Here is a 12,722-nt window from a genome sequence, read left to right as displayed (position 1 = left end):
ACATACAGATCAGCTGCACATCAAATATTAACATCACATATCCACAACCTCCCACCAATGCCCCTGTTGAAAAATCCGGCATATGTCGGTTAGGTATGTTTTGAAGCATGGCTGCTGGTTTGAGCTGGTTTAAGCTGGTCATGTGCTGGTCCTAAGCTGGTCCTGAGCAGGAGCTAGTTGCTTAGGACCAGCCCATGACTAGCTAATAACCAGCTTAAACCAGCAAAGGACCAGCTCATGACCAGCTACGGACCAGCTTAAACCAGCTCAAACTAGCAGCCATGCTTCAAAACATACCTAACCAGCATATGCTGGTTTTTTCAACAGGGGCATTTATTGGTAACAGAGATGATGGATCAGTAAGAAGAGTGTATATCGTTGCCTACAGCAGGTGCAAAGGAAAATCAATTTGCTGAGTTCAGATAATTTACCTGTAGGCAGATGGCCAGGTTAACTCTCGACCCAAAAGCAGTGCTGACAGCCCGCATGGAGAGTCCAAGATCTTTGAACAGCTTGGAGAAGGAATGTGTGAGAACCAAGCGTGGACGCTCCTCAGCAACCACCACACAGCTCCTCACACATGACAGGTTCACACCACGTGCCTGAAGTCAGATGGACACGAAGAACATTAGAAGAACATGTGATCAAAAAAAAAGAAGATTTTATGGATATTTTGAATCCATGATTGCATGGATCTTTTGAGTCCATGGATCTATGAAAGAAAGCCATACAGGATTGGAACGACAAGAGGGTGAGCAATTGATGGTAGAATTGTCATTTTTGGGTGAACTATGCCTTTAATGGTGTGTAAATATGCAGGTGAGCGTACCTTCAGCATGTCTGTCTGTCCACCTAGGCCCTTGGTGCAGAGCTCCATGACTGAATAGGAGCAGAAGGTGTCTCTGATGCGGTACTGACTGAGCGTGCCTAGCCACAGGGTCAGCGAGCTCTCCAGCTCCATAGGAGGGATCAAGATGGACTGATGACCTGAATATACACTGTAAAACACAGGCACATTTCAGGTTTATAATACCTTCAAAACATATTCATATCCATTCTGAAGAGAACAAGCCATTGCATGAGATGACAAAATGCTGTGAGTCATTTTTATCTTAGTATGAGTCATTTGTATGTGACTGTTTGTGTGTATCCATCTGTTACCTCGCAAGGCACCAGAGCACAAATCCAAGTCCACAGTAGGGGTCGAGGCAGATGGTGATCTGGCGAGAGGAGTACAGCTCACACTGCAGCTTTATAGAGCGACAGAGAGCGCTCACCGCCGCATGAGAGATCTGATAGACAGCCAATCAGAGAGGGGAGTTTCAAATGTACAGTACAACTAAGAGGGTGATATTTGCTACAGTGGGGTCCAAAACATCTAAGATCACACTGAAAATCAGTAAATATTATTTAAACTAAAATGGTTTGCGATTTTAAAAGCGAAAATAGCAAAATAGAAACATTTTCAATAGTGGTTTTAGGTTTCAGGACACCACTGTGTATTAACAACATCCAATCCATTTGAAACATCTCTGATTGGTCAGTTATTCAATGACCCTGCTAAAGATAATTATGAAACATATCTTATTATGAATTATGAAAGATCTCTCACCTTCACTCCTGTCAGCATGCCTGTGGTTGAGACACTGAAATCCAGATAGGCGATCATCTCAGCATTGGGCGGTTTGTAGATTGTGGGAGGTCGTTTGCGAGGCAAGTCATCTGGGGGAAATTATGGACATGTTAATTATAGATATATGTCTAAGCTTGCTTGCTATGCGTGTTTCTGGGTGGGAAGTTTATGTTGTTATTTTATGTAACATGGAGACTTGTAAGTGCTTAAATTGACTATTGTGGTGATGAGTCTATTATTCGTCAAGCTGTTACACAAAACTCAAAGTTGTTTCAATTAAAGTGCAAATCCTGATCTAGTGTATATGCTAAATTCTCATTTAATATATTGTATCATATCATGTCATGTCATGTCATGTCATGTCACATGACTTGAACCTATTATTATACAAGCAAAGTATAGTATGTTCTGCACAACAGCTGTATTGAATACTGACTGGTGTGTGTTACCTGTGTCTATTATGATGGGCCATGTTTTTATGTTTACTGTAGTTGCTGCTTCTTTAGATCTAAGAATCTTCGTTAAAACCTGAGTAGTGAGAATGCAAGCAGCCTTGCTGACCTGAGGAAACCAGGAGAGATGCAAGAAAAGTGAACAATGTTAGAGTCTGGCAGCTGAAGAGCCTTCACTACCAAGCAGTTAAAAGAAAACACAACCAAATCAAGGTGTTCAACAGATGCAAACACACAGACTTACATCAATGATCATGCGGACAGTGGGCAGAGTGGCAGAGAGGTTCTGTGGGTGTGGAGGCCTCACGGTGACAGGAATACAACCAGCATACAAACAGCCATAAAATGCTGCGATCAAATCTATACCTGCACACACAAAAAATTCAAATGCAAGGCAACATTTTTAATTGTGTAAAAAATCATTAAATTATTTTTAAATGATCATTTTCTCCTGGACTGACCTTTAGAATTAAAGACCAGTTTTACCAGTGTTTTTTAGTATTATTTCTTCATAAACAATTATATTATTAATTCATATTTTAAATTAGCTTTTATGTTTACATTTTGAGTTTTCATTTTAATTTTTAATTTGGTTTAGTAATTTTGTTATATGTTTTTATTTAGCTTTAATTTTTTTCAGTTATAGTTCTAAGAATTTAGGACTTCAACTTATTTCAGGTGCTTGTCAAGACAACATTTCTAATTTTGTTGACGTTTTCTAATAATCTAATATTTAGATTTCAGCTTTATTTATTTATTTTAAATTTTAATCGTTTTAGTGCCCCTTTAAAGGGGTCATGAACTGAGAAACCAAAGTTCCCTTGATCTTTTGACATATAAGATCTCACTGTATTATAAAAACATCCTGTAAGTTTCAGTCTAAAAACAGCAAATATTGAAGCCAGTCTGCCAAAACGACAGGTTCTGGAATGTGCCACTCTATAAGGTAATAGTGTGGATAAGCACTGCCTCTGCCGAAGAAGATCAAGGTCCGCTTCTACATCACTGCCTGTTTAGCCCCGCCCACCGATTCGTGCATGTAGTGTAAATAAACAGAGGGGAAACACAGATCTACGCAGAAACCAAATGATAAAGATGACTCCAAAGACAATAAGACACTGTGCAGTACCAAGTTGTGGAAAAACAGTCTTTGTTTTCCTTCCTTCTGATCCCAGCGTTAGGAAAGAGTGGATGAACTTTATTTTTAATGAAGATCCAGACCACGTCAGTAAGAACTCGGCCCTTTGTTCACTTCATTTCACAGCGGATTCCTTTACAAACAAGGCACAATTCGACACGGGATTTTCAAAACGATTGAAACTAAAAGACGATGCTGTGCCGACTATAATGGATCCGACAGTCATGTCGCAACACACAAGTGTAAGAGTAACTGTTTTCATTACGTGGTCACTATTGCTTTTTCTCTTATTACATATTGTATGATATGCATTGAGCTATTTATGCGTATTTACCTAAATCACAGCAGTGTCCATCTATGAGGAATGAATGTACGCTGTCAAACATACACAACTATTAGCCAATCACAGCAATGGGTGTTTACTTCCAAGTCTACAATCCACCATGCCTATTCAAACAGAGCGTTCTGATGAGGGGGTTAAAAACAGGACAGAAACTAGCCTATTACTTCTAAATTATGGTTTTTGATGTAAAAATCTTAAAAACATTATAAGTGTACCTCAGAGAACAGTACAAAAAAACAAAAAAGGCAGTTCTTGACCCCTTTAAGGCACCTATATGAAAACATCCTCTTCACATGTGAAATAAGACACTTTTCTTCAGTTAACCATGTCTTTGTGGTTTACTCCAATATAGTTTTTTAACTGCTATAAAAGGACAAAGTATGTGTGATTTACCTGGTGGATACAAAAGCACCACATTCTCTCCGATGTTAATACCACTTCTCTCCATGAGAGCAGCTGCAATCTTCTCTGCTCTTTTATGAAGCTGAACACATGTAGCCGTACATACTGCCACTCCCTAGACAGAGAGAGAGAGCACATTATTGGCCAGCAAATCAAGACATTCTAAGTAAGGATTTGATCAAGTGTAGTCCTTCCACTCTGTTTTTTGTGTGTATGAGTATTTTTTTTACCTTTGCATTCAAAAGTACATAAAGCGTATGGTCAGGATCGGTTTGAGCTCTCCACTGTAAAGCCTCTGTAAGGAATTGATGCTAAGAAAGACAAGATAGACAGTTCATCATCAATAACATCAAACATATAACATCAATAAAACATTAAATAATCATATCATGCCAAAAGTCGTGTCATGCATGTGATTGTGCCATAATGATCACAATGCTTACCATCATTGTAGGCCACATGCACAGCTGCATCCGTACGAAAGCATTAAAATACCACACAATGCATTCAAATGATACTGTTTGCATTATTTACTTCCGGTTGTATGGGCACAATACACAATAAGTCTCCGTTTACCTTCCTGACCAGGTCTTGGTCCTCTATGAGTCCCAGATCTCTGCCTGCAGCCTGTGCAATTCTTTTCCCAGCAACCAAATTACCCACCATGATGGAGGCAGGGCCAACACCGACTATGAAAGACATAATAACAGGACAGAACACTCTGAGAAAACATCACATGCATCAGATTTTCACCTCTAGATTTTAGGGTTCCCTCACCTCTAAGATCTCTATTTAACCCCTGCATACACACCTGGTTGTTTTTGACGTGGTTTGGGCATGTTGGTGACGCAGGTGTGGGGGCACATGAGGATGTTGCAGGGGTGCAGAGCTCCCTCCAGGAAGAGTTGCTTGGTGTCTGAGATGTGAATGCCTCCTAGGGGAGTTTTGGGCAGGGTGTTGGCAGGAACCAGTGCAAGACAATACAATCCCACCTGATGAATACTGTCAATTGCCTACAGTTGTGAAACAATACACAAAAACCACCAACAAACAAATAAATGCATCATATATAAAAGATTGTCAAACGTATGTGTGTTAAACTAAACAATGAATTAACATTTATGCAAGCAATAATAGGACACTGTTGTGATTTTACTTTAACCATGGTAAACTGCTGCCTTAATTAAAATGCAACTATATTCAATGTAAATGCATTAACCTGATTGGCATAACTAGATCAAGCTAATTAAGAACAGTGTTATTTTAGTATTATTTATATACTATCATAATAATTACTAATATTTTGAATTATCTTTTTATTTTTATATTTTCAGTTTACTGTAGGTTTAAAGGGATAGTTCACGCAAAAATGAAAATTCTGTCATTAATTACTCGGCCTCATGTCGTTCCAAACCCGTAAGACCTTCGTTCATCTTCCGAACACAAATTAAGATATTTTTTATTAAATCTGAGTGCTCTCCGACTCTCCATAAACAGCAAAACAACTGAAAGGTTCCCAGGCCCAGAAACGGAGTAAAGACATCGGTAAAACAGTCCATGTGACATCAGGGGTTCAGCCGTAATTTAAGAAGCTACGAGAACAACGCATGCATTGCCTTGTTTACATGCAGAGGAAAGCACACGCATGTGTTGTGGTACTCTCCATAATGGCGGAGGATGATGACTTGGAAAAGAAGAATTGTTGAATAAGGTCATTATTTTTGTTTTCTTTGTGTGCAAGAAGTATTCCCATAGCTTCGTAAAATTACAGCTGAACCACTGATGTCACATGGACTGTTTTACCGATGTCCTTACTACGTTTCTGGGCCTGGGAACCTTTCAGTTGTATTGCTGTTTATGGAGGGTCAGAAAGCTCTCGGATTTAATCAAAAATATCTTAATTTGTGTTCCAAAGATGAACACAGGACTTACGGGTTTGGAACGACATGAGGGTGAGTAATTAATGACAAAATTTTCATTTTTGGGCGAACTATCCTTTTAAATAATTTTGTTATGTGCTTTTGTCATTTGTATTAGTTTTTTTCTATTTAGCTTTAATTCAATTTTAATTTCAGTTTTAGTTTTATAAATTTTAGTACTTCAACTTAAAATTATTTTATTTCAGTTAGTTGCCAAGACAACATTTTTCATGTTATTTTTTTTATTTTATTTCAGCTTTATTTCAATTAATGAAAATGATTTGTAATCGTTTTAGTTTTAGTAAACCATAACAACATGGATTTTGATGACAAATACCTTTTAAATAATACATCAGCATTAAATATTCATTAAATAATTAGCAATATTTAATAATAATCATCACAAACCATTTTTCCACCAAAAGATAGCACATATTGGCAGTACAGTCACAGATGTGTATACATATACTGCCTTTCGTACCATGGAATTAACATGGTACATCCGATCATTTTTTTTTTTTTTTACATTTATTTTTGGCATTTTTGTCTTTATTATAATAGGACAGTTTAGATCTGACAGGAAGCGAAGTGGGAGAGAGAGATGGGGCGGAAAAGGTAGGGATTCAAACTCGGGATGCCCGTAGTCAGCATGCTGTCGGCGAGCTGCCCATGAGGCTATTGGCACCGACATCCGATCAGATTTAGTATAAGTATAAAACAATCAATTTAAAATCACTGCTATAAATTTGTCTGCACCTGTAGAACCCGACTCATCCACTGGAAGCTGTCTTCTTCACTGGCATCAGGCCTCTGCTCTGCTACGATCACTATCCTCTCATCATAGAACACAGTCACTGAGAACACCGCAATCCTACAAAACAAACACACACACACTTCAGATTAATATCTTCTCTCATTAAAATAAATTTTAAGACTACATTGTTCTCTCCATATTCAAGTGGGAACCCTCACCTTCCTCTGTACACAGTTTTGACTGGTTCCACCGCTAGTGCCGTCGCTACTAGATCATCAGCATTGTGACGACGGCCACTAACCATTAGCAAGCCCTCATTCTTACCCACCACAAATATCAAACTACCCTGTTGAAGGAAGGGAGGGGGGAAAACAGATTTTATTCACATGAAAAAAAAATGCACTGTCCCTCTCGTTTTCCTTTTTCACACTCTTACCGGTCCAACAAACCCCAGTAATCCTGACCGCACAAATGGGATTTCACCAATAGGAGTGCCACTAGCATTGACTGGGATCACCTGCGAGATTTCAAACAAACAACACAACATTCACATACACATCAAAACTACAGCATTATTCCATTAGAAATATATTTATGGTGTGTAATTCCGTGCAAAGTTACAACATTGTCTGTGTATGTGAGTGTTAAATTGATCGTCATACCTCAAAGGTGTTTTTAGTGACTCCATGCAGGCCGTAGTACATGTTCCCACCAGCTCGAGAGTTCACGACGATCTCTCCAATCTCATCCGTTTTACACAGCATGGGCGGCCCATCCGGCTTCACAATGCACATCAATGCTAAAACACACACAAACACACATGCTAACTTCATGCGTGCTTGACAAACATATTTAAACTTGGATAACATGGTATTATGAACTGGATTTTTCTCTGAAGGAAATGTGAGTGAGAATACCATAGCTCTATAAATCTACAGTAATACCATGATTATATTTTGTATGTGTGGACAATGCAAATCATAGTACAGTAGACATGGCATCACAGTATGGTGAGGGGCGTAACATTTCCATCACACGCTTGAGGTATTCGGCCAATCACAACGCACTGGATAGCTGGCCAAACACAGCACACCTCGCTTTTCAGACCTATGAGCTTTGTAAAAATCAACGCATTTCAGAAAGGCAGGGCATAGAGGAGAAACAATAATGTACAGTATGTGGAAAATAATGTGTTTTTTTAACCTTAAACCGCATAAACACATTTCATTACACCAAATACACAAAATAATGTTCTTTTTAGCAACATCATATGACCCCTTTAAATATTATCATTATTATTAACATCAATTATTATTGATGGTCAAATATTAATAAAGGTTCTCATTATTATCAATGATAAAACTCTTTTTGCTGCTTAATATTTTTGTGAAAAAATATTATACATACAATATATTCTTTGTTGAAAAAAAGTTGAAAATAATTATAAATAAATATCTATATAATAAATATCTCTCACTTTTGATCAACTGAATGTGTCCTTCCTGAATAAAGTATTTTACACAGACATCTTACATAGACCAAACTTCTGAATGCGTGTATCATGGTTTCTACAAAACGTTTAAGCAGCAAAAATTGTTTTCAACACTGACAATAATAAGTAGTGTGAGCACCAAATCAGCATTTTAGAATGATTTCTGAAGGATCATGTGACACTGAAGACTGGAGTGATGGCGGCTGAAAATTCAGCTTTGCCATAACAGCAATAAATGACATTTTAAAATATATTAAAATAGAAAACAGGTCTTTTAATAATATTTCACAACATGACTGTTTTCCCTGCATTTTTATCCAAATCCCTGGTGAGCATAAGAAACTTCTTTCAAAAACATTTAAAAAAAACCTTAATTATTCCAAACTTTTGATCGGTTTGATCGGTGGTATATAAAATTAGCATTAGTAGCACACACACCTCCAGGCATGACGTGTCCCACATCCTGGACGGTGAGAGCAGAGTTTTTGTCTTCAGTGTTGACCCTAATGACCCCATGGCTCAGCCCAGTCATGGACAGGATGGCTCTCGCTGGAAGAGGAGCACCAGGGACCCCAGGCCTGGAGAAACATTTCACAATCAGGAAACAAATAGCTAGTGCTTCTAAACAGGGATCCCTGCAGTTCGTCAAAAGAATGATATACCTCCGTATGGCAACCGTCATGGCCTCAGGTGACGTAGCACACGGGCAAATGACCTCTGGCTTCAAACCATGAGCCTGGAATACGTTTAAAAAGGCATCACATGATGAAACCGACCCTAAATCAGAAAGAGATGGAGATACAAAGAGATGAAAAGAGTCAAATTGTTGAATATGAATATTAAATGAACATCATCTCCCATGGAGTCTCTGCAGGAGGTCTGGTAGTGTCACTCACAAGGATTGGCTCCGTCAGCAACAATTAGCATGCGCAACGAGGCCAGACTGGTGTCTCTCTGATCTCTGTGAGCCATCATTGCCCAATGCAGGTCACGACACTTCACCAGGGCAACCCGTGCTATAGAAAAAGACGTTTTTCATATCAAAACAAATGTGTGTAGATGACAGACATACATTTGGTTTTTTGTTTGTTGTACCTTTGTGTATGTGAACTCGCTGAACCCAGGAAAGTGGACAAGCTTTCATTACTGCATATGGAACACTGATGGTGTGGATTCGGTTCATCACACTCTGAAATACATACAGATATTATTGTTCGAATGCTTCAAAAATGGCCAAGGTCAAATTGCAATCTAAAATCAAAAAAGAAAAAAAGAAAAGAAAAAAGAAATCAGCCTATTTTAGGATCAAAACTTTTTTTTTGCATTGTGACATTACTTTCAAGACAATAAAGCCTAATTTTCAATAACCTAATTATCATTACCGAAATGCTATATATATATATATATATATATATATATATATATACTGTTATGGCCAGTGCCGGGTAGTAACTGATTACATGTCATTTGGATTACGTAATCAGATTCCAAAAATTAAGTACTTATAATTAGATTAAATTACATTTTAAAATACTTGCAATCAGACTACAGTTACATTTTTATTGATTACTTGATTACATATTTTTACACAATAGCAATATTAGAATTAAAAATCTTTTAAATGTTCTTTTATAAAATGCCTACATGACATGCAGATAAACGAAATATTTCATTTTTTAGTAAGTGTCATTTTAATTGATGTTATTTTTAAATGATTTATTTTTATTTTACATTTTCATGACTTAATTAATAATTAGCTTTTCATTAAACTCACAAACCCCCTGCAGTTCCTTCACAAACACCACTTTGGGAAACCTTGAAATAATGTAATGCTTAATTCACTTTATGTTGTTAATAACATCAAATGGAATATATTTTCTTTGCAATTTAACATGAATATGGTACAAGTATAAAAGTAATCTAAAATTAATCAAAACGTAGTCTGATTATATTATCTAAAATGTGTAATGTAATGGACTACATTATTAATTAAAATTTTTGTCATTTAATTTAGAATCAGTAGCTAACAACAACAATTTGTAAGTACAGGTGCATCTCAATAAATTAGAATGTCGTGAAAAAGTTCATTTATTTCAATAATTCAACTCAAATTGTGAAACTCGTGTATTAAATAAATTCAATGCACACAGACTGAAGTAGTTTAAGTCTTTGGTTCTTTTAATTGTGATGATTTTGGCTCACATTTAACAAAAACCCACCAATTCACTATCTCAACAAATTAGAATACTTCATAAGACCAATAAAAAAAAACATTTTTAGTGAATTGTTGGCCCTCTGGAAAGTATGTTCATTTACTGTACATGTACTCAATACATGGTAGGGGCTCCTTTTGCTTTAATTACTGCCCTAATTCGGCGTGGCATGGAGGTGATCAGTTGTGTCTCTTGTTTCTCATTTTCCTCTTGACAATACCCCATAGATTCTCTATGGGGTTCAGGTCTGGTGAGTTGGCTGGCCAGTCAAGCACACCAACACCATGGTCATTAACCAACTTTTGGTGCTTTTGGCAGTGTGGACAGGTGCCAAATCCTGCTGGAAAATGAAATCAGCATCTTCAAAAAGCTGGTCAGCAGAAAGAAGCATGAAGTGCTCCAAAATTTCCTGGTAAACGGGTGCAGTGACGTTGGTTTTCAAAAAACACAATGGACCAACACCAGCAGATGACATTGCACCCCAAATCATCACAGACTGTGGAAACTTAACACTGGACTTGGGCATTGAAATATGTATTTCTTCTAGGTTAGGGTTAGGGAATTCATCCAATTATAATCTCACCAGTTTCAGTTATTGCATCTGCAGTAGGCAGATCAACACACCTTGATTCTGAAAAAATCTGTAGTAGCAGCATTGATGAGACATTTTTGTCACTCACCGTGAGAACTCCATGCCACAAACCCATGTCCTTCTTAAAGTCCAAAACATTCACCAGCGTTTCACCTGAATGCAGACATATTTCGTTACATCTCCAAACGAGCAGGGCATAAAGCTGCATAGCTAGTTTTTTGGTTTAGTGTAGCTGCAACAAAAGGATGGTGTTTCCATAGCAACAGCATCACTCACCCTCACAGTAGTTACAGGCCTGAGTGAGAGCCTGGCAATGTGTTAACGTGGCAACTTTTGAAACCGCAACACCCATCACTGTGCCCTCCTTACTGGCCTTATACTACATGAAAGAACAAGAGAGAAGAATATTTACATCAATTCAACAAACATACACACACAGAAACACATAAAGCATGCACATGATCTTACCTCTATGTATGCCGTGTCTGTGTTGGCTGTTGGTATGTGAGGCTGCCAGTCTTTTGAAGGCTTTGTGAGGTATTTGGAGTCCGTCACTACCCACTTTAACCTGGGCCAGCCTATCAGAAACCCAACTAGTATTAGATCTGTTATAAAAATCACCATCACTGACTGGCTTTTGAAAGGAAATGGATCATTAATTTGCATGTGAAGTCTCTGACCTTTAAACTGCAATATTTCTCCAGTGGGGGTCTTGGGTAAACCCTTCAAACAGATCTCACTGGTCAAAGCCAGACCCACCCCACAGCTACCTAACAAAAAACCAACCTGGCTGCTCCCAGCATCCTGCAAACACATATACCAGTATGAATTGCTGGCACTCTATTTAGATTTGAAAGCTATTTATAATATATTATTGGTAAATGTGTGACTACCTTTCGGGATAGTGGAACTTCGATGGGCACAGGAATGACTTCAGCCAACAAACAGCCATAAAACGCAACCCAGAACATACCAGGGTCACTGTTTGGATACACCAACGCTACCTGGATCAATAAAAATACATTGTTTACAAATAAATAAAATGAAATGGCAGCATTTTTTTAAATAAACGTTACTTCTAACAATATATGCTGCTCATAGCTAGTCCCTCCAAGATTTCATGATTCTGAGATTGCAGAATTTAATCCAAAATAAAGCAAATACCGTATTATTTGCAGCAACTTGAATTTTTATCTTATTTCCACAATTTTCCCACAAAGAAATGGTAACTTGAGAGGTAACTTGCAAAAGCAATATTACACAATAGACAATATAATTGTTTAATTGTAAAAACTTGAAAAGGATTTACAAGTAATTGTACTATTACTGTCACTGACACTAATTACATCATGATTATTGCTGGGTTTTCACTACAAAACAGCACAAAAACGAAAATTTTTTAGAAAAGCCACAGCGAATTCAGTCATTTTTGGCTGCAAGAGGAATCAGAAAACTAAAACTATATTTTTAAAAAAATGTTAATTTAAATAAAGCTGAAATAAAATAAAATATAAATATTAGAAATCTATGTTAAATATTCATTAACATTATGTCTACTAACATAAAATTAAGCTTTAAATTCAAATAAAAATAAAGTAAGGCTAAATGATTTTTTTTTAAATAAAGTAATAAAAATGATAAAACCATATAACAAAATTACTAAAATTAAAATTAAAATGAAAACTGAAAATAGAAAAATAAAATGTAATTTATTAGATCAATAAATACTATAGTAGCATATAAATAATTCTAAAATAACATTGGTTTAAGTGCACAAAAAAAAA

The 12,722-nt window shown here is 37.0% G+C and overlaps 1 protein-coding gene across 1 annotated transcript in view; it reads right to left on the bottom strand.

The window, feature by feature from the left end:
- LOC107711059 (disco-interacting protein 2 homolog B-A-like) overlaps positions 1-12,722 on the bottom strand; it is a 49,046-nt gene that overhangs the window by 3,212 nt on the left and 33,112 nt on the right. Inside the window, exons 10-32 of the mRNA XM_016515974.1 lie at positions 11,832-11,942; positions 11,619-11,742; positions 11,407-11,516; positions 11,215-11,317; positions 11,027-11,091; positions 9,229-9,322; positions 9,030-9,149; positions 8,796-8,910; positions 8,572-8,711; positions 7,304-7,440; positions 7,078-7,158; positions 6,860-6,987; positions 6,644-6,758; positions 4,780-4,981; positions 4,545-4,657; positions 4,199-4,279; positions 3,960-4,083; positions 2,330-2,451; positions 2,083-2,194; positions 1,613-1,722; positions 1,162-1,292; positions 830-998; positions 432-602 (exon numbers count right to left, since the gene is read on the bottom strand). Coding sequence (XP_016371460.1) covers positions 432-602; positions 830-998; positions 1,162-1,292; positions 1,613-1,722; positions 2,083-2,194; positions 2,330-2,451; positions 3,960-4,083; positions 4,199-4,279; positions 4,545-4,657; positions 4,780-4,981; positions 6,644-6,758; positions 6,860-6,987; positions 7,078-7,158; positions 7,304-7,440; positions 8,572-8,711; positions 8,796-8,910; positions 9,030-9,149; positions 9,229-9,322; positions 11,027-11,091; positions 11,215-11,317; positions 11,407-11,516; positions 11,619-11,742; positions 11,832-11,942 — 2,778 coding nt within the window. The remainder of the gene's footprint in view (positions 1-431; positions 603-829; positions 999-1,161; positions 1,293-1,612; positions 1,723-2,082; positions 2,195-2,329; positions 2,452-3,959; positions 4,084-4,198; positions 4,280-4,544; positions 4,658-4,779; positions 4,982-6,643; positions 6,759-6,859; positions 6,988-7,077; positions 7,159-7,303; positions 7,441-8,571; positions 8,712-8,795; positions 8,911-9,029; positions 9,150-9,228; positions 9,323-11,026; positions 11,092-11,214; positions 11,318-11,406; positions 11,517-11,618; positions 11,743-11,831; positions 11,943-12,722) is intronic.

Source organism: Sinocyclocheilus rhinocerous, unplaced genomic scaffold, assembly GCF_001515625.1.
Source record: "Sinocyclocheilus rhinocerous isolate Xijiao unplaced genomic scaffold, SAMN03320098_v1.1 scaffold85, whole genome shotgun sequence".
NCBI lineage: Eukaryota > Metazoa > Chordata > Actinopteri > Cypriniformes > Cyprinidae > Sinocyclocheilus > Sinocyclocheilus rhinocerous.
The sequence above is the reverse complement of the archived record's forward strand: the minus strand, read 5'-3'. Positions and strand labels throughout refer to the sequence as shown.